This window comes from Mauremys mutica, chromosome 6 (genome assembly GCF_020497125.1).
Source record: "Mauremys mutica isolate MM-2020 ecotype Southern chromosome 6, ASM2049712v1, whole genome shotgun sequence".
NCBI classification, from domain to species: domain Eukaryota; kingdom Metazoa; phylum Chordata; order Testudines; family Geoemydidae; genus Mauremys; species Mauremys mutica.
The window spans coordinates 129454589-129476565 of NC_059077.1; the positions used below are offsets into that span (position 1 = coordinate 129454589).

Consider the following 21977-nt stretch of genomic DNA (forward strand, 5'->3'; position numbering starts at 1 on the left):
GCAGAAAAAAAATGGAAGAAGCAAAGTTGAGGGGTGGGGGGCTAGGGAACTGGAGAGGAGAGGCAGAAGGAAGAACTACATAACAAAGTGATGCCAGGAAATATACAGGAAACATGTAAGGGCAAATGTTTGACATTTCACCAGTGTTAAGTGACATAACTTGACAGCTTTTTGTAATACCTACGTTAAGAACTCTATCAGCTATTGAATAGAAAGCATTTGAGTATATTTTGGCCATTGGGCTAGCCTTAATAGCAAGCTGCATTTGAAAATTAAACCATATTGATCATGTAGCAGCTACATAGGGCACAAGTAGTATTGACTTACTTGTATCCTAATATCACAATTTATCTTTTGCCTTGGTCAGTAAGCATAGTCCTCTGAGTTAAGCGTGTTGTGCACTTTTCAATCCCAATGTCTCTTTTACTGATCATGCACCAGCTTGTGTTTGTATACTTTTGAAAGACAAGTATGGAAATCCTTTAGAAGATAGGTTAGTTTGTGGATGCCCGGGTGTGACTTTCAGATTGCCTGTTTGAAAGCTGTCACGGTTCTTGTGAACTGTCAAGGGATAAATGCAACAAATGTAGAATGCTTCCGGGTACACTACATTTGAGTGTTTATATTTAACGTTCAAGTGCATTAGTATAAAAGCATTTCTTTAATCATGTATACTGAAGAGTCTCTAGTGATCCTTTTGCACGTTACTACCAGAATATAGTCCCTTTGGATAGGAGTCCTCTAACTTTAGCAGCAAAACTGATCATAATGGTCCCTTCTGATCTTAAGTTCTATGATTCTATGAACTGGGCAGCTTGCCCCTCACAGTGGTCTAGCACAGCGGTTCTCAAACTGTGGGTCAGGACCCCAAAGTGGGTTGCAACCCCATTTTAGTGGGGTCGCCAGAGCTGGCATTAGACTTGCTGGGGCCCAGGCCCGAACCCTACCACACTGCGCCCAAGCCCCACTGCCCAGGGCAATGGTGCTCGGCTTACGAGTCCCCCAACTGGGGCTAAGCCCTTGGGCTTGGGCTTTGGCCCACCATCCTGGCGCGGCAGGGCTTGGGTGGGCTCAGGCTTTGGTACCTCCTCTTGGGGTCATGCAGTAATTTGTGTTGTCAGAAGGGGGTTGCGGTGCAGTGAAGTTTGAGAACCCCTGATCTAGCAGATCACTTGGTGACTGCAGTGATTAAAAAAAAGTGCAACTGAATTTATGGATAGAGATCATCATTCAGTTGGGGGGGAGGGAATATTTATTTATTTATTTTTAAATCTCTTATCTACTCTGTATTCTGAGCAAGTGCTCTAGGGAAGGGCCACTAGGCGTGATACCTCATTTCTTTAAGAAGCACTTTCTGCATCAAATCTCATCTTCACTTTTCACTGAATTCTAGATCTGTATTTCATATTTGTCAGGGGAGTGATTGTAATGTGACACTGGATTGTAACTCTAATTTGTTTTAGTAGAAAATTCCTTGAACAATATTGCTCCAAGAGGAGGCTGGAAGGAAAGCTCTTTGGCAGTTTGACTTTTGTGACATAATGTTCCAAACCTGGGATTGAAATACACTTTGTCTATTTGTATCTGCTGTTCTGTTGAAATACACACAGTGTTAGCGGGATTTGAAGTGTGTGAATCTACTTTCCTCTAACAAGAACTATGTGCTTTAGGTGAAGGCGCTGAAAGAGAAGATCGAATCAGAAAAGGGGAAAGATGCTTTTCCAGTAGCTGGCCAAAAACTAATTTATGCAGGTAATATCTTCTAAAAGTAAAGATTACATCTGAAACTGACAAATTTTCTGCTTTCCACTGACTTCTTACTCAATATCCCCCTGTTCCAAGGATTAGGATTTTGTTTAGCCTTTAGAAGTACTAAAAACCAAAACAAGCTGTCTCAGCAGCAGAGGGAGTTCTTGGTATTTTGGGATCAGCTCTCAGTAGTAGTTTTCCAGGTGATTGTGATAATCACCTAGAAACATACAGTATATACCAGGGGTCCCCAATGCAGTGCCCGCGGGGGCATCTAAATGCGCCCGCGTCCTGGCTGGCGGTTGAGCATCCGCTGAAATGTCACCGAAATTCAGCGGCATTTCAGTGGCGATGCCTCTGGATGATGCCACTTGCTGCTGACGAGGGGTGTCATCCAGAGGCGTCGCTGCTGAATTTTGGCAGCATTTCAGCGGATGCTCGACCGTCGCCACGGTCCTTCGTCTGGCACCTGCCAGACGAAAAAGGTTGGGGACCACTGGTATATACCAATGAGAAACTGGCCATGGAAGATAGACATTAGGGCTTAAAATCATATTCTTAATACTTGATTCCTGAATCGCTTGGTGAAATCCAGTGGCTATGTAGCAACCATCTAGTCTGACCTCTTGCATAATGGTCCCTTTTGGCTTTAAAATGTCTGAATCCACTCTCCTTCCTTCTCATAGCTTCATTTCTGAGTTCAGAGAACACTTATCTCAAGGACCAAAATACTCTCTCAGATTCCTTCTTCTCCCAAAAAAGCCTTGTTAATATCCTTAACATATTGGAAGCAGCTGCCTTGACCTCTCCCCAACACAGCAAGGCGGGATTTCTGGAACTCAGAACAACTGTTTGCTCTCCTTCAGAGGCAAAAAAGTCCTTAAACTGGAGTTAAGGCTGAGTGCACATGTCAGTAACTTAAGAGAAAAAACACCTAGGCACATTTAGCATAAATAAAAAAGGAAATAGAAAATTAAGATTAAACTTGGAAACCCCACATTTGAAATAAGGGGAAAGACAGTAAAGGCAGCTGTTTTGGATTCTCTTCACATCTCTGGTCCTGGAGGTTTTAAGTCAGGGAGAACAATAACAGGCAGGAAAGTCCCCAGGATAGTGAAATGGACTTGTCTTGTCTGATTTGTTCTTATTGACTTCAGTACATAAAGATGGATTTCTAAATATATTAACTAGAAAACTTTCTTCATAAAATGTCTTGTGCATGTATTTAAAATTGCATGAAATTCTGAAACTTCTGTTGGTTATGGGGCTGAAAAATCCTGACACAGCAGGGCGCAGGATTTAACACAAGTTAAACTTAATGCAAGTAGCTGCACTTTTGAGTTTCTCAAATTCTTATGCCTCTTTGGCAGCACTGTGCAAATTGTTTAATCCAAAGAAAATTGTATAGGGACGATAGGGAATAAGATACAGAATTAAAGTCTAAACTAAGGAGTCAAGACTCATGTTTCCACAATCCTAGCTTGCACCAATTTTTTTTTTTAAATTTAGAAGCAAGGTATTGGTGGTGTCATTGGTTATGGCATAAAATCCTTTCTTAGGAAGGTGAGTGGGGAGGGCTAGTTTTGGCATTCTGTGGTGGTGGTTTTTTTTTTTGTTTTTTTAAAGCACTGTGCTAAGCTTTGGTTCAACCTGGTTGAATTGTGGTGGTTTGCTTTAAAAAACAATAAACTGCTCAAAGGTGAGGATAACTTTGTTGTAGTCTCATATTTATATTACAGTAGTCCCTGGAGGCTTGAGAATTTTTGGGGGTGTGGTGCAGAGTCCTGTGCATACACAGGTGGTAGTTCCTTTCCCACACAGCTTACAAGATATAAGGGGTCCTCAGTGGGCAAATAGACCAATGCAAACATTGGCCATTCAGACACTGCATCCGCATTTCACCTTTGGTGTTCAAATGACCAAACCATGTAGGACTCAAGTGTACCTTCAACTCCCAGGTGGAGCCACATGAGTGAGAGACTGTTCTATTCATATCCTCCCTTGCCCAGACTTTCTACACCACAGGCCAAGGAAATATCCTGTTAACTGCAGCTGAGGCAGTATATTGTTTTTAAACCCCACTAATGTGGGGATGGGATCAGTTGTAAAAGTGCATATGTATGTTAGTCCCAATCCTTCCTCAAGACTTGCTGCCTCTGCAGGAAACCTGTCTGTTAGAACTGAGACTATTGCTCAGTTTTATAGTAGGATAGTATTCTCTAACCTTATCTCAACTAATTTCTCAAAGACTAGAGTTCTGAGGTGATGCTAAAGCTGAGACTACTTTTACCGGATATTTATGTAGTGTAATGAAGTTTTAAACCAAACTGGTATAAGTGAACTTGACCATTTTCTGCTTAATAACAAAAGATGCTAATCAACAATGGTGTTGCAAATTAGAAAGGCACCACTGTTTTTTTCTTTTTTGTCTTGTCTCTACCTTAATCTTTTTGCAAGACAGGATAAAAGAAAGGTTAAGCCTGTTTCACATAAAGCCAGTATTTGAATCTCCTAAGTTTAAATTGGTAAAATTGCAGAGTTGCAAGCTTGCCTCATGCAGATGCATTTATGCTGATCAGTTGCTGGCTAAGAGAGGCTAACAAAGTCACAATAAGGCAGTAGAGATATAAAGCATGGAGGATATCGATTTTTTTTTCTTTATCTTAAGCACTAGGCAAATTTTAAATTATTTGATACATTGAAGTATTTTTTCTAGTTTGAAAAGATCAGCGCTGAACAAAACCTTTTCCTTGAGATGACAATCCTATTTTCAATATTACGGAACATATTTGACACTGTTGGTGTAGTGTTGAATATGTCAGAATAGTCAGAACTGGCTTCAAATAACTTGTGCTATAGAAGGGCACAGCAGGAAAATTTTATTTGGGAGCTCTGCAGCCAGAGTTTAGGGGTAAACCTTCTTTGGCTTATGCATATTCAGGTGTCTGCATATAGCTATTTTTAGGTACTTGATATCGTTTGCACTAATGGGATATTAAGATGAGCTAACAAACTGTTAAATGACTTCTCAATAACTTTCATATTGAACTTGCTAGGTAAAATCCTTAATGATGATACTGCTCTTAAAGAATACAAAATCGATGAGAAGAACTTTGTGGTGGTTATGGTGACAAAAGTAAGTTGCAATTTTCTCATCAAAGTCGCATCCATTTTGTAAAGAGTTCTTACTGTGGTTCTCATTATTACACATGTAAGTGTATACCTACAGAACCACTAAAGTCTATTTAAGTTATCTGAGAGTTACGTTATTCATGAAGTGTGTGTGTAGGGGAGATTGCGTTGAAACTTTGTCCTTTATCCACTCCTCTGTGCATAAATGTTGCAGCATGTAATAATGAACACCAATACTAGAATGCAAAAATCTCCAACAAAATTTTGATGGCTCCTGGGTGATAAGTGGAGTCTGAATTTTACAGTCCATCCTTTCTTACAATCTCCCCATGTTTCATTTTACCTACTTGGATTACATTCTTGTCCTCCTGTTCATGAGTTCATTTACTAAAGAAGGAAGACCAGTATTAAATCCTCAGGCTCAGAACTTCCAAAGTTTCTAGTGGCTGCCTTTCAAAACTCATGACTGTGGTCCTTTGTCAACTTCAACAGTTTAAAGCAGGAAAAAACATGATTTGTTCAAGGAAGTGGACCTGTGAATTTTGACAGCTGTGGCAAATTAGAGGGGACCATATATGAGGACTTAATATTGAATGTAAATAAGTTTTACATGTTTCAAGTGGTGAGTGGTAGGGAAGAGAGAATTGTAGAAATCATCATGTTTGTAATAGCAAACCTGTCACATATTGCTAACTAATTTATATTAAAGACACTGCATGACTTCTGTGGACTTTGGTGGTAACTATATAGCTAAAATGCTCTGCAGTATTTTGAAAATGGTGCTCTAGTACAGGGGCGGGCAAACCTTTTTGGCCTGAGGCAGCATTGGGTTTCCAAAGAGCCAGGCATGGCCCCACCCCCTATCCAACCCCTCCTGCTTCTCGCCCCCTGACAGCCCCCCCAGGGACTCCTGCCCCATCCAATCCCCCTGACGGCCCCCGGAACCTCCGCCCCTGACTGCCCCCGCCACCCCATCCAACCCCTCCTCTTATTCCTGACTGCCCCCTCCCGACCTCTGCCACCCCATCCAACCACCCCTTCTCCCTGACTGCTCCCTGGGGGCCCCTGCCCTCCATTCAACTCCCCTCCCCCGCCTCCTTACCACGCTGCTTGGAGCACTGATGTCTGGCGGCGCTACAACCGTGCTGCCCAGAGCACCAGGACAGGCAGCCACGCCACCCGGCAGCACAGAGCACCAGGTCAGGCCGCCCCAGGAGCTTGCAGCCTTGCTGCTGGTGGGCGGGAGCAAGTTGAGGCTGCGGGGGAGGGGGAACAGCAGGGGAGGGGCCGGGGCCAGCCTCCTGGGCCAGGAGCTCAGAGGCCAGGCAGGAGGGTCCTGCGGGCAAGATGTGGCCTGTGGGCCGTAGTTTGCCCACCTCTACTCTAGTACCTAGGCATACTGGTAGTGGGTTAAGCTTAATATTAAGGATTTACTTCTAATCTTAACTCTTGGTACTTTACCTTCCAACATATTAACAGCTAAATGTCAAATTTTCATTTTATCAGCTTATTTCAAATTTTTTTCAAACTCTCTACACTCGTCAAAAATCTGCTGATTATCTTAAAGAATTTCCTCTATAAACATTGTTGCTTATAGAATATTTATGAAATGTACATTTTATAAAAAGGTGTAGGCATTCTTTTAATGTACAGTATTTGGATTTGAATGTACTTGGTTATGAAGCAAAACATGAAGCCTCTAACAGTACTGGATGTTGTAATTATGTATTAAATAAATACCTCAGTTCTGATTGCAAAATGATGGCCTTTAAAAATGTGTATCTTTAGATACTTAAGATGTTGTAAATTTAGGTTTTTCAACTATACACCTTCATATTTTTTAAATGTCTTTTTTATAAAATCCACTAAATGGAGAGTTTGAGTTTGCAAGTTACTATCTGAAGCATAACCGGTCCTTGCAGAGCATACTTAGGGCAAGAATGTGATATCTTAATTCTATTTCATTGTTTTTGCAGCCCAAAGCAGCAGCTGCTCCAGCACCATCACCAGCTACAACGCAGCAATCAAATGCTGCTGCTGCTACTACTGTTAGTTCTACTACAACAGCTGCTGCAGCCCCTGCACCAGCTGCTCTACCAGTCCCTTCTCCTGCCCCAGCCCCTACCCCTCCAACACCAGCTGCAGTGGCTTGTGAACCTGCACCTGTAAGTGCCACTAAAGAAGAGAAACCAGCAGAGAAGCCCATTGAGGCAACAGCTGCTGTCAGCCCAACATCAACTGACAGGTATGTATGGGCCACTTGGAAATTGTTGAAACCATTCCATGTGAAATTGGCCATTATTCTTTCGTTTAGCTTTGATTTAAATTAAATCTGCCATTAAAGTGGGACATGGAGTGAAAAGATGGCTAATTATTTTTCTCCATTACAATAATTTTTATATGGCTGTCTGGCCGGTGTGAAGCTTTGTAGAGTGCACTACCTTTTTTCAGGGAAAGGACGGTCTTACGATTGAATCCCAGCCCTGTGGGTTTGAGAAATCTAGGTTCTATTTCTGGCTTTCTCACAGACATATCTGACCTTGGGTGTGTCACAGAATTACTGTGACTCTGTTTTCCCATCTAAGTTCAGTATACTTTCCTGTTTCCTGGGGTATTGTGATCCATAGTGAATTAATGTCTGTAAAGCCCTTCCGGACTTAAATGGATTGCCGTCCAGAAGCAATGTCTTGAAACATCTTAGTTAGATGCACTAGACACATTGTTAAAGTTCTTATTCTGACCAGAATCTCACTTAGTTTCTGGAAAGAATAATTTTATAAGGAATCTATCGTACTGACCATTGCTAAACAGATTCCAAAAGATTGACTTATTCCATCTTGCCACTATTGGAAAATATCCAGAATAAAAGCAATCCTTGACCCAGCTGCAAAGGTCTGTGGGAGTTGGGTGGGTTGTGACAAATTGCATTTGACATTTGCGTCCTGGGGAGTTCAGAGGATGAGAACCTCTTGTCTAGATCTTGTTTGCCCTTCCCTATTCATTTTGAAGATGGTAGTTGACAAATACCTCAAACACATGAAAGGGTCTGAAGAGAGAGAGTTCTTGGTTATTGAATGACTTCATATATGGACTGATATAAGTGAGTAAAATGTGGATACTCACTTATGCAAGCACTTCTTAGTTAAATACACTTTTTGTCTTCTGGATTGTAAATATTAAAATTCACTCAAGTGATGGTGTGGACTGGAGGGGCAGCAGGAGATTCAAAGATGGCACAGAAACTGGTGTGAGAGAAAAGAGGAAGGCCACAAATAAAACTTCAGGCTGAATATGAAATAAGTCTTTGTGTAAATGCCCAACTCTGAATTAGAGATAGGAAGAGTGTAGTAATGGAAATAGAATCTTCTTTTTAAAATCTTGCTAGATTGTGGCAGGAGGTTTTACCATAAACCCACTTGCTCAAACTGTTGCTTAAATAACTGTCCTCTGGAGTATGGCTGTGGATTTCCCTGGCATTGGCTAGTAAAAACAGATCTTCCCTCACTCCGTAGCATTTCTAGCTCTGGTAAATCTTGTCATTGTCAAATGATAGCATGGTACTCTTTCCAGAATATTTTTCTTTATCTGTAGAAAAATTCACATTCATTTAAACAGTGTCTTCTGAATGGTTGTCTTTTTGGAAGTGGATTCAGACAAACTGTGGGAACAGACAGGGGCGGCTCTAGCCATTTTGCCGCCCCAAGCACGGTGGCATGCCGCGGGGGGCGCTCTGCCGGTCGCCGGTCCCGCGGCTCCGGTGGACCTCCCGCAGATGTGCTTGTGGAGGGTCGCTGGTCCCGCGGCTCCGGTGGACCTCCCGCAGGCATGCCTGCGGATGCGCCACCGGAGCTGCGGGACCAGCGGACCCGCCGCAGGCGTGCCTGCGGGAGGTCCACTGGAGCCGTCTGCCGCCCTCCCGGCGACCGGCAGAGCGCCCCCCGCGGCGTGCTGCCCCAAGCACACGCTTGGCGTGCTGGAGCCTGGAGCCGCCCCTGGGAACAGAGGTCTTCATATGTTGCAGGAATTTTAAAGGGAATGGATAAATTTTGATCAGTTGTCCTTCAAGGGGCGATACTGAGAGATTTTAAAAAGTGCTCTGCACTGGCCTAACTCGGCTCCCGCTGAATTCAATGTGAGTTTTACTGTTGACTTCTATGGGAGCAGTTAGGCAAACACTGAGCACTTACAAAAATCCCATCCTACCCTTACTTTTCTCGCAGCCCTAAAGGCAATATTTAGGTAAGCAGGTGTCAGCACTTGAATGGATAAGCGGTATTCCAAATGTAGATATTCTTGATGGGAGTCAGCAACAGTAAGGGTTAAAAACAGTAGCATTAACTTAGAGCACAGAAGTATGTAAATTCTGGCTTCATACCAGGTCGTAGATACCCTTAACTCCTTTAGTTACAGATGCTGCTTCTACTTACCAATTATGTATTCCAAACTTGTATATTTGAGATCTTGTTTTGTCTTGCAGTACATCAGGTGATACTTCTCGATCAAACCTTTTTGAGGATGCTACAAGTGCACTTGGTAAGTATTTATCTAAACTTTAGCTTGCACTTAAACCTTGTTTCACTGCAGCTGAAATAAATGGTGGGTTAACAGATAAGTTGTTTGCATTCTCTCCTCTACTATACCTTTTTATCCTCAAGATTATAATCAAAGCACTGTTCCCAAAGAACAGAAGTAAATGTAGTAAAATCAACCTCATGTAAACATTCTTCTCACTTTAGTACAGAGGTTGTTTCAACTTATATACAAAGATGTGTTGTATAAAGACAGGAAAACAAACTTATGACAGCCCTTCTGGTTTTTCCAGATTTCTTATACTCTCTTTCCCAGTGATTCAACTTGAAGTGGTTGAATGGAGTACTGAGTGTGGTGTGTTTTTGTTTTATGTTATGGCCATTAAACACAACCAATGACTTGCACTCTCTGTCATTATGTTCACAATATTGAAAGAACCGTTCCAACTTTGACAGTACTATATAGCATGTGCACCTAGTGAATTTAGGGTCACTAGTTTGAATGCAGTCCTGGTCACAAATGGTCTCTGCAGTAATTATTTCTAGATACAGTGCAGTGACCTGTGAAGTGAGTTGCTGGTTTTAATTTATAGCACATGCAGTGCTTATTATCCTTAACTCATAACTCTTCACAGAGGTGAGTGGGCATAAACTCACATTTTTTTAAATGTGCAAATGGACTTAGAAAAGAAATGAATTGCCCAAGATCAGGCATCACGTTAGCAGAGTTGGATCTAGAACCCAGGTATCCTGACTCAGGCTTTGGCTACACTTACACTTCAAAGCGCTAAGTGTAGTCAAAGCACCAGCGCTCAGTCTGATCTTTAACTTGGCCTCTGGGCCATATTACATCCCAGAGAGGATTTTATGGAAGGACATTTTAGTGGCACAGTCTGTCCAGTAAAACGATTACTTTCTATGGAGAGGTCCTTCTCTCTCCACTTGAATAAACCTGCTGCTCCCCCTTCATGTGCTACAAGGATGGATGGCACATCTGTCAGTGTTTCTCAGTGTAAATTAGCTGACTGTTTACTCCTTTTTCATTGGAGCAGGCCAGGTTTAACTGGAGGTTACAGTATCCACAACTGAATATGAATGAGGTACTGAAGGATTGGCAAAACAAAAAGGTGGATCCTAGAGTACCAGTCACAAGCCTGCTTTAACACGATTTAGGAGTGACTGGAGAAATCAAATTTGAGTGCATGGATTGCTGTTGACTATAGATGCATAAATTACCAGTATTCAGATTTCTTCTTCGAGTGATTGCTCCTATGCATTCCAGTCAGGTGTGCGCGCCGCGCGTGCACGGCTCTTCGGAACTTTTTTACCCTAGCAACTCCGGCGGGCCGGCTGGCGCCCCCTGGAGTGGTGCCGCTATAGCGCTAGATATATACCCCAGCCGGCCCGTCCGCTCCTCAGTTCCTTCTTACCGCCCGTGACGGCCAGTTGGAACTGTGGAGTGCTCTCTGTCCTCCACCACCCTAGCTCTCGCTATTGTTCTCTGTATATAGTTCGTTTAGTACTTAGTGTAGATAGTTTTTGATAGTTAGTTAGGTTTTAGGATAAGGTTAAGGGGGGTATCCCCTCCCTTTCCTCCCCCGGTGCGGGCTCATGCCCAAGGCACCGGGCTTTAAGCCCTGCGCATCTTGCCAGAGGCCTATGCCAATCGGGGACCCGCACAACGCCTGCCTCCGTTGCCTTGGAGAAGGTCACCGAACAGATAAGTGTTCTATCTGTTCTGCCTTTAAGCTGCGAACTCGTAAGGAGCGGGACATTAGATTAAAACAGTTCCTAATGGAGGCGTCGCTCCAGCCCCCGGCACCGTCCGCGCCGGCACCGAGAACTTCATCAGTGCAGAGCGCACCGGCGGCCCCGAGCCGCTCCGGCACCACGGCTCCGCAGCCTCAGCCAGCGGCTCCGAAGACCCGGCACCGCTCGCTCTCGCCTTCTAAGAAGCGCAAGCTGGCGAAGGCGATTGCTAAGTCCCGCGCTGAGGACTCAGCAGCGAAGACGATTGCGCCACCTGCGGCCCCCGCGGTGGCCGTGCACAAGACGTGCACCGGGCCGTTGACTCCGGCGCCGCAAGGGCCGTCGAGTCCGGCACCACAACGCTCCCCGGCACCGACCGTGGTCGAGCCCCGGCTGCCATCTACGCCGGAGACATTCTCCTCGGCGCGCGAGCTTATACAGCTCATAGAGGCACCGAGCCCCCGGCACCGCCGGTGCGGGCTGTCGTGTCGGCAGGAAAGCCGGCCATGATGATCCGGCCGCCCTCTCCGGACAGACGGCACGGACGACGCTCCCGGTCCCGGTCACGTTCCCGGTCCCACCGCAGGTCACCGTCCCGTCGCTCGCGATCTCGGCACCGCTCGCCATCGCGGTACCGGTCGCACTCCCGGCGTCGCACCAGGTCCCGATCGCCGTCGTGTCGGCACCGATGGAGGTCTCCGTCCTGGCACCGTTCCCAGCACCGCGACTCGCGCAGCCGCTCCCGGCACCGCAGGCCCGGATCCCGGTCGAGCTCCCAGCACCGCGGCAGACGTTGGTCTCGGTCACCATCCTGGTACCGTGAAGACCGGCACCGATCCTCGGCACCGTCCGGGGCCGGACTGCCTCAATCGACGGCGCAATCCATCAGCGCCTCGGCACCGCCATGGCCATCCCGCCCTGCGTCGGTCGCCTCCGCGGCGGACAGCAATGGACACCTACCGCCTACCCCACACGGTCAACCTCAGGGGGCACAGCAGTGGGGATTCTGGGTGCCATGGGCCCAGTATGAGTCTCAGGGGGTGCCGTTGCCCCCAAGAGCCCCTGCCTCCGAGCGCAGGGTACCAGAGGCGACGGTTAGCTGACCGCCCCCTTCTCCTCCGTGAGCCTGACCGCGAGGGGACCATGCAGCCCGACCCAGCCGACGAACAGTCCGCAGGTCCTTCGACGGAGGTCGTCGTCCAGGGCTTGTCCTCGTCGTCCTCACCGGACGAGGCGGTGGCCGGAGCTTCTACCAAGGAGCCTCTGCCAATAGACCTGAAGGCTCACCAAGACCTGCTTCGCCGCGTGGCGACGGCCATGGATCTTCCCGTGGCGGAGGTTCAGGAGGACGAGGACCCTATCACAAATGTCGTCGGAGCGGAGGCTCCAGTGCGGGTGGCGTTACCGTTCGTACGGACAATACAAAAGAACGCCACCACACTCTGGCAGACACCGGCGTCCATCCCTCCTACGGCTCGTGGGGTCGAGCGCAAATATTCAGTCCCCCCCACGGGCTACGAGTATCTCTATACTCACCGAACCCCAGACTCGTTGGTCGTTCAGTCGGTCAACGACAGGGAGAGGCATGGTCAACCTGCCCCTGCGCCTAAGTCGAAGGACGCGCGGCGAATGGACCTGTTAGGCCGCAAGGTCTACTCGGCTGGCGGCCTGCAAATGCACATCGCCAACCAGATGGTCCTCCTCGCCAGGTACGTCTATGACATCATGGCGTCCCTGGCGAAGTTTACAGAGCTCCTGCCAACAGCCTCCCGCCAGGAGTTCTCGGCGATGTTGGACGAGGGGAAGAAATCTTGCAGGTCCTCCATCACGGCCGCTCTCGACGCCGCGGACTCGGGAGCTCGGACCTTAGCCTCCGGCGTGACGATGCGGCGCATCTCCTGGCTGCAGTCCTCCACCCTGCCGCCGGAGGTGCAGTATACGTTACAGGACCTGCCGTTTGACACCCAAGGTCTCTTCTCTGAGAAAACTGATTCCCGGATTCAGACCCTGAAGGACGGTCGCATTGCCATCCGCACCCTCGGGATGCACATGCCGGCTCCACAGCGCAGGTCCTTCCGGCAGCAACTCCCCCGGTCCTTCCATCAACAACGCTACCGCCCGTACAATAGCAGGCGACCGGGCCCAAATCGCTGTCGTCCTTCCGGCAACAGGCGTAACCAGGGCCAGGCCTCTTCCAAGGCCCCTCAGGGGTCCAAGCAGGCCTTTTGATGGGACGCACGAGGACGGCCCATCACTCTCCCTACCGGATCCTACTCTTCTCTTCCACAACCGCCTCTCCTATTTCTTTTCGGCGTGGTCCCAAATAACAATGGACAACTGGGTGCTTCAAACAGTCCAGTCGGGATACCGCCTTCAATTTGTTTCGCCCCCACCTTCCCACCCACCCTCCCTGTCCCTCTTCAGGGACCCTTCTCACGAGCAAGTCCTCTTACAAGAGGTCCAGACTCTGTTGAGCGTGGGTGCCATAGAAGCAGTGCCTCAAGACAGGCGGGGCAGGGGATTCTATTCCCGATATTTTCTCATCCCCAAAGCGAAAGGAGGGCTACGTCCTATCCTGGACCTTCGAGAGCTGAACAAATACCTGCTCAAGCCCAAGTTTCGCATGGTCACCCTGGGGACCATCATTCCCTCTCTGGATCCGGGAGACTGGTTTGCCGCCCTCGACATGAAGGACACCTACTTCCATGTCGCAATCTATCCTCCTCATCGACGTTACCTCCGTTTTGTGGTCAACAACGCCCACTACCAGTTCGCCGTGTTACCATTCGGGCTCTCCACCGCACCGAGGGTGTTAACCAAATGCATGGCAGTGGTTGCCGCAGCCCTCCACCGTCGTCAGATACATGTCTACCTGTATCTCGACGACTGCCTGGTTCGCGGACAGTCTCGATGGCTGGTAATGGGCCAGTTGACAGAAATCCTGTCCCTCTTCCGGCGACGCGGTCTTCTCATCAACGCCGAGAAGTCCACCTTGATTCTGTCGCAGCGGGTGGAGTTCATTGGAGCGGTCCTCGACTCCTCATTGGCCCGCGCCTGCCTGCCGCGTTCTCGACACCAGACAATGATCTCCATCATCCGGGACCTCGTCACCTTCCCGCCCACGACGGTGCGATCCTGCCTCCACCTCCTGGGCCACATGGCATCCTGTACGTATGTCACCGCGTACGCGCGGCTCCACCTGCGCACGTTCCAGGCCTGGCTGGCGACAATGTATCGGCCGCATCGAGATCCTATCGATATGGTGGTCACAGTCTCCAGGCCAACCCTCGAGTCCCTCAACTGGTGGCTAGACCCGGAGGTCGTCTGTGCGGGAGTCCCGTTCCACCCTCCTCGCCCGTCCGCCACTCTGACCACGGATGCCTCAGCGCTCGGTTGGGGAGCTCACCTGGGCGACCTTCACACCCAGGGCCTGTGGTCGCCCCAGGAGCTCGCTCTGCACATCAATGTCCGCGAGCTGCGAGCGATCCGTTTGGCCTGTCACACCTTCCGCACCCACCTGCAAGGCCGCTGTGTGACAGTGTTCACGGACAATACAACAGCAATGTTCTACGTGAACAAGCAGGGCGGAGCCCCCTCCTCTGCAAGGAAGCGATGCTCCTGTGGGACTTCTGCGTGACCCACTCCATTCACCTGGAAGCGTCCTTTCTTCCGGGAGTGCAGAACACGCTGGCCGACCATCTCAGCAGGTCGTTCCTCTCCCACGAGTGGTCTCTCCGTCCCGACGTCGTGCACACAATCTTCCGCAGGTGGGGGTTTCCCCGGATAGACCTATTCGCCTCCAAGGCGAACAGAAAGTGCCACCTGTTCTGCTCGTTCCGGGGTCACTCGCCGGGGTCCCTGTCGGATGCCTTCCTGTATTCCTGGAAGACTCACCTCCTCTACACCTTCCCTCCGTTCCCGCTCGTGCACAGAAGCTTCGGAGGGACAGAGCCACCATCATACTCGTGGCTCCAGCCTGGCCGAGGCAACATTGGTACACCCTGCTGCTCGAGCTCTCCGTTCGGGATCCTCTCCCCCTTCCGTTATGGCCGGACCTCATCACCCAGGACTTCGGCAGACTCCGCCATCCGAACCTGCAGTCCCTCCATCTTACAGCCTGGTACCTGCGTGGTTGACCCACACAGAGAGGGACTGTTCGGCGGCGGTGCAGCAAGTCCTGCTTGAGAGCAGAAAGCCTTCCACTCGCTCCACCTACCTTGCGAAGTGGAAGCGATTCGCACTCTGGTGTGATAGCCGAGAACTCAATCCATTCGTAGTACCTGTCCCTGCTATCCTGGACTACCTCTGGTACCTTAAGGAGCAAGGTCTTGCGGTCTCCTCCTTGAGGGTGCACCTGGCAGCAGTGTCTGCCTTTCGCCCATCTGCGGAAGGTCGCTCCATCTTCTCCAACCAGATGGTTTCCCGCTTCCTTAAAGGCCTCGACCACCTGTACCCGCCGGTGCGGCGTCCTGCCCCGACCTGGGATTTGAACCTCGTCCTGACCAAACTCATGGGACCGCCCTTCGAGCCTATGGCCACGTGCTCCCTGCTCTACCTCTCCTGGAAGACAGCCTTCCTCGTCGCCATTACATCGGCGAGACGAGTGTCTGAGCTCCGTGCTATAACAGTGGGTCCACCCTACACTGTCTTCCACGGAGACAAGGTGCAGCTTCGACCGCATCCGGCCTTCCTCCCTAAGGTGGTCTCGGCCTTCCACCTGAACCAGGAGATCTTCCTCCCGGTCTTCTTCCCGAAGCCGCACGCCTCCCCTCGGGAGCAACAGCTTCACACCCTGGACGTCCGCAGGGCCCTTGCTTTTTACATCGAGCGGACGAAGCCCTTCCGGCGTTCGACCCAGCTGTTTATAGCAGTCGCCGACCGCATGAAGGGCGAGCCGGTCTCCTCGCAGCGGATTTCCTCATGGGTTACAGCATGCATTCGGACATGCTACGAGCTTGCTCGCATGCCGCCTCACTGCTCACTCGACGAGAGCGCACGCCTCGTCCGCCGCCTTCCTGGCCCATGTTCCCATCCAGGACATCTGTCGAGCGGCCACCTGGTCTTCGGTCCACACCTTCGCCTCCCACTACGCGTTGGTGCAGCAGTCTCGAGACGACGCAGCCTTCGGCTCCGCGGTATTACTCTGCCACGTCTCACTCCGACCCCACCGCCTAGGTAAGGCTTGGGAATCACCTGACTGGAATGCATAGGAGCAATCACTCGAAGAAGAAGAGACGGTTACTCACCGTAGTAACTGTTGTTCTTCGAGATGTGTTGCTCCTATCCATTCCAGACCCGCCCTCCTTCCCCACTGTCGGAGTAGCCGGCAAGAAGGAACTGAGGAGCGGACGGGCCGGCTGCGGTATATAACAGGCGCCATAGCGGCGCCACTCCAGGGGGCGCCAGCCGGCCCGCCGGAGTTGCTAGGGTAAAAAAGTTCCGAAGAGCCGTGCACACGCGGCGCGCACACCTGACTGGAATGGATAGGAGCAACACATCTCGAAGAACAACAGTTACTACAGTGAGTAACCGTCTCTTCTCCTTCATCTTAGTCAATGCGTACTGCAGTAGGCTAGAATAAATTGACCTTTATCCTTTCAGATTTCCTTTAGTTTTCCCCATTCATCTAGTGTTCTAGTTTATACCTGGATAACACTGCTGGTCCCAAAAGGCACTTGAAAAAAGTGACCAGTTTAATGTGGTTAGGGACCAGACGTGATGGTGCTCTTCACTTGCACTATGAATCATATTTTTGCCAGTCTTAGTTTGTGATTTGTAATATGAGTAAATGTGGCAGTAGAAAGAATTGCTGATCTTGTAAGTTAAGATCACCTCACCTAAGATGATTGTACTTGTACTGGTTTTCTGCCACTGTTTCTCAAAACACAAATCTATTACTTTACAAGTTTGTATTTTAAGACGTTTCTTTCTGTAAACTTGGAAGGCCAAGGAGAGACAATGGTTAATCCCTTACTGCAGATGCACACACAACCACAGTACCTTGTGCATGCACTTCTTTAAACCTGAGCCAAAGTTATTGACCCTGCATTGACAGTTTTAGTCTAGGTGCTACTCACTCAGAATTGAACTGTTTTTTGTTTAATATTGAATTGACATTACTAATGCCATGGGGAGTCCAGCTCTATACTTGGTTTACCGGGTTATTTTGGCTAAGCCAATGGCTTATATATGTTATTTCCACTTACCCCCTAAATTCATTGTAGATAATAGAGTGTGTCTACACAGCGGTGTAAGCCTAGGGTGGTTGGGATTCCAGTCAGCTGATGCATGTCAGAGAACCCTGGAATTGTGCATCTACATTGCATTTTAACCCTAGGTTAAGAGTTTTCTGACCCATGCTCAAACTGGGACTCTGGCATCCACACTGCTGTGCACAGATCTGAGTCAAAGAAACCCTATCCCAAAGTGCCTAGCGCGCCTGACCCTGCAGCTGTCGACACTCTAGCCCTAGTAACATAATGCATTGCAGGGAAACTCTGCTGCCCACCTTGTTTCCTAACTGTGGTGGTGCTATTGATGGCACTCTAGTGCCCATAAGGGGCACGTGAGTACGTAATCTGAATAATTAACTCCTTTCGTGACTGTTGCAGTAGAATGACTGCAGTTTGAGAAGGTTGATGCTGAACTACCATATACTCTGAGAATTGGGCTTTCCAGCTCTAGGCTGAGATAATTAGGACATCAGTCTCCAGGGCTGTCAAACTATTAGCATGAAACTTTGCAATTCTTAATTTTTAAAATGAGATGTTCAATGAAGGTGTTTTTGGTTGGCTTTTATTTTTGTCTGTTTTGAAGTTAGATACAAAATACAGGTTTCAGAGGAAAAACGCACACAGCCCAGCCTAGCAGCTCCCGGCTGCCTGGATGGTGGGGGTCATCCCTTCCCCAGCTGTGCTGAGCTGGGAGCTCTGCCGCTCTCACCCCTGCCTGGGAGCTGCTTGGTCCCACTCTGCTCTGTCCTGCTCCCAGGCCACTCCTGCCCTCCTTTGGGCTGCCTGTGCAGGGGTGGCCAGGCTGTGTGCTTGGTGAGGGAGGCAACTGGGAGCCAGCCCCAAAATATGAGTGTCTTTTCCATTGTTACTTAGTACTCCTAGCAGAGTACAATTAGCAAATTTAGAATATGGGTAAGTAACAGGAAAAGAAAACTGTTAGTTGCTGTAATTGCAATTATGAATGGTTTTCACAACCTTGCTCAAGTGACCTGTCTGTCACTGGTATCTAGAACAGTGATGTACAGCTCCGTTGAGTCAGTTAGTGCTGATCAGGTCTGCCACACTTTTAGCCCCTCACCACATCATGAAAGTTGTCAGGTTACAGTTCAAGATAGAATAGCCCTTGACTTGACTTGTGTAATGTGCTCCTTTTTTAAAGAGAGGCAGCAAAGCATTTAGAGTAAAATGACTGATTTTTTGCATTTAATAGTAATGTGTCTGAATGTACTTTCTAGGCTCTTACACTGAATTTTTTCCTTTAAAAAAATCCTTAAGTATGCTACATATGATGAGGCAGGGCACGTGTGCACCTTTTCCCCTTCACCTTAGTGTTGGGACCTCTGGAGCATCTTCATATGTATCTAAGGATGGAGGCAACAGCCTAGTGTAGAAAGTCCTGCCTAGGAGGGCTGTATACCAAGCTGCTGCCTATGTTGTCTGTGATACCCCAGGAGCTCACTCAGTTTTTAATGAAGAGAAGATTAATGGATAACTTGATCAGTCTGTATGTACCTACATGGGAAACAGACATTTGATAAAGGGCACTAATCTTATCTCTGCTCTCTAATCTCTCAGGTAAAACAAGATCCAATGGCTGGAAGTTTGAAGCTAGACAAACTCAGACAAGAAATGAAGTGCAATATTTTAATAGGATACTTAACCACTGGAACAGTTTACCAAGACTTGTGGTGGTTTCCCCATCTCTGCAATTTTTAAATCAAGATTAGATATTTTTCTAAAAGATATTCTAGTTCATCCAAGAAGTCCTGTAGCCCATATCGTACAGGAGGACAGATAAGATCAGACTGCCTTGGTAACTTAGAATCTTTAAGTTAGGAGGGTGTCAGTTGGTGGGGCCATAAATATGTAACACTCTCAATTTTGTTGGACCCAATTCACTATCCACTAACTTTAAAAAAAAAAAAAAATTTGCATCACTAAACAGCACTTCAAGCCTTCTGTTACTTTTCAGAACTTCCCTTCTCTGCCATCTTGGGTTGATCCATCCAATGCTTTACTGCGCTGTCCTGGTGGCCTTCACTGTCTCTCCTTACCATGCTGCAGTGGTGCAGAACTGTCAGTTGGTCCACACTTACCATTGGTGACCATTCCAGCTGTTGTGTTAAGTTGTCATTTGGCTTTCCAAAGCAATCTGGCACAGATTTCGGTTTAGTGGGATTAATATCCAGCCTTAAACTGCAGGAAGCTTTTTTAATTAAGCCAGGAACTGAATATTAGATAGCTGTGAAAATGCCCTTGACCTTAGTGAAGAGTGGGGAAGAGGAATTATTGGTACAAGGAGTGTCACAAACACATTGAATCTTCCATAGAAGCCTGCATTGTGCTCTGTCCCTGGGAACTCTGCCATCCTGTTGAGTCCTTAATACAAAACTTGAACATACTGAAAAATGAAATACACTAAATTTGCCAATTTCTGTCTGACTTTCCCTCACTTCCTCTGGAGTGAATGTCTCAGTTTTGGCATTTCTCAGTCTGCTTGCACCCTTTTACCGCATTTAAAACTGCTATTTTTGCCCCTCTAGTGACAGGTCAGTCTTATGAGAATATGGTGACTGAGATCATGTCAATGGGCTATGAGCGAGAGCAAGTAATTGCAGCACTGAGAGCCAGCTTCAACAATCCTGACAGAGCAGTGGAGTACCTTCTAATGGTGAGCTATTTTTTCATGTTTTCACTTTCTCCTCATCTTTTTGGAAGAATTCATCTTTGAAAAAGATACAGTTTGTAAGAGATGAATAAAAGTCCACAAAGGAACAGCAGCTTTAAGCAGAGAGACTGGGAGGTTGATAAATGGATTTTAAAGAGCCTACTGCCTTAAGGGTGATATTGGTGTCTAAATTTTGTGATTGCCATATTTTGTACTCATTTATTTGGCTGTGTATGCAAGGTGTGGCTAAAAATTTTGAAGCTGCCGTGATGTGGTTTAATTAGCTATGCTCTATCTCAATGGGATACTGCCTGTATCAATGAACTAAAAATGATTCTCTTATTGTGACCAGTTGAGGATAATAGTCACTGTTTTTTGTATTGGCAGCTATAGTATCACAAAACAGACCAAGCCCTTAAAGCTATTGGTTCATCCTTGGTATGAATCATGCTATAGAACCTAGAGAGCATATCATGTATGCATAATATTAACTTAGGGTCTGGACTTCAGTGTTCTCTTTAAATAGTAGTAAAACTTGGAGAGGAGTTGATTGATCAATATGCTGAACAAGATAAAACCTGTCCGTAGTAAGACTGGCTTTAAAAATGCAGTGCACTTCTATTTGCTTGAGAGGAAATGGAAAATGGCTACAAGTCCAAGTGAATCTTGTTAAGTTACTTCATATGTTGAAATCTTGCTCATTCCATTTTTGTATTGGGTTACGTTCAGTTCTGTTTCTCAGCCCGATAGGTTACAAGCAGCTCTAGAAATGAAGAAAAATATGAAAATGGATATGGAAGCTCAGTGGGGCAGATGGATATTTAATGCATATTTCCAGTGTCTCTAGTTTTGGCTACCTTTTGGGTTCATTTGAAACGGTCACTTTTTCCCCCGACATCAGATTCCCTTTGCTATTCCCCATTCACACTTAATGAACTTAATTTCTGGTTTATTTTGAGGCTGAGATATACAGATCATGTGTGAATGGGGCTTTCTATAGACCAAGGAAGGAAAAAAACTGGTTTGAACTTCCTAGGAGGAAGCCTTTGAATTGGTAACTGTTTTCCATAGGCATCATTCGTATGTTAATCCTTCAGGTTACTACTTACAGTTTTAAGCCAGAGCTGCACTTGTTACTTATGACCAGAGCTTTGGAGCTGTGTTCCGGCTTCACTCCAGCTCCAGACAAAAACCTGCTGCTCTGCGCTCCAGCTCCGGGCTCTGCTCCAAAGCCCTGCTTATGACTCATTTTCAAAATAAATTGCATTTAATAAGCTTCTGAAAATGATTTCAAACTTTAAACTGCAAGGACTAAACATTGCACTACAGAACAGATGTAAAGTGACCTCAATCCTCCCCATTAATGTTATAGGTTTCACAATGTTGGTCTAATAATAGAGAAATTTCTTTACATAGCTGTTTAATAAGCCAGCAGTAAGATAACTTTTTTAACGATATAAACTTCTGCATAGTTCCTGTGTGTCTGGGATTGGGGCTTGATGAGGGATAGCTAGCTAATCATAGAAATGTAGGGCTGGAAGGGACCTTGAGACTTCATCATCTCCAGTGTTTCTCAACCTTTTTGATACCAGGGACTGGCTTGCTGCCTTCCTAAACTGTGTCAGAGAAATTTCAGGGACTGGTAAGGAGGTTGCAAGTCGTTGAGAAACACTAATCTAATCCAATCCCCCTCACCCTGTGCCACTGCTGAGGCAGAATCAACTAACTGTACCTAGACAGGTGTTTGTCTAAACTCCAGCGATGGGGATTGCACAACCTCCCTCGGTAACCTATACCAATGCTTAACTAGCCTTATAGTTAGAAATTTTCCTGAGTTTCCAACCTAAATCTACCTAGCTGCAGATTAAGCTGATTACTTGTTTGTCCTGCCTTTAGTGAATATGGAGTACAGTTGAT

At 47.3% G+C, this 21977-nt stretch overlaps 1 protein-coding gene across 3 annotated transcripts in view; it reads left to right on the top strand.

Annotated features, from left to right (window-relative positions):
- Positions 1 to 21977, top strand: part of RAD23B (RAD23 homolog B, nucleotide excision repair protein) — a 65780-nt gene that overhangs the window by 26571 nt on the left and 17232 nt on the right. For all 3 annotated transcript variants that reach the window (XM_045020817.1, XM_045020819.1, XM_045020818.1), the window contains exons 2-6: positions 1671 to 1752; positions 4806 to 4885; positions 6858 to 7126; positions 9359 to 9414; positions 19936 to 20063. In XM_045020817.1, coding sequence (XP_044876752.1) covers positions 1671 to 1752; positions 4806 to 4885; positions 6858 to 7126; positions 9359 to 9414; positions 19936 to 20063 — 615 coding nt within the window. The remainder of the gene's footprint in view (positions 1 to 1670; positions 1753 to 4805; positions 4886 to 6857; positions 7127 to 9358; positions 9415 to 19935; positions 20064 to 21977) is intronic.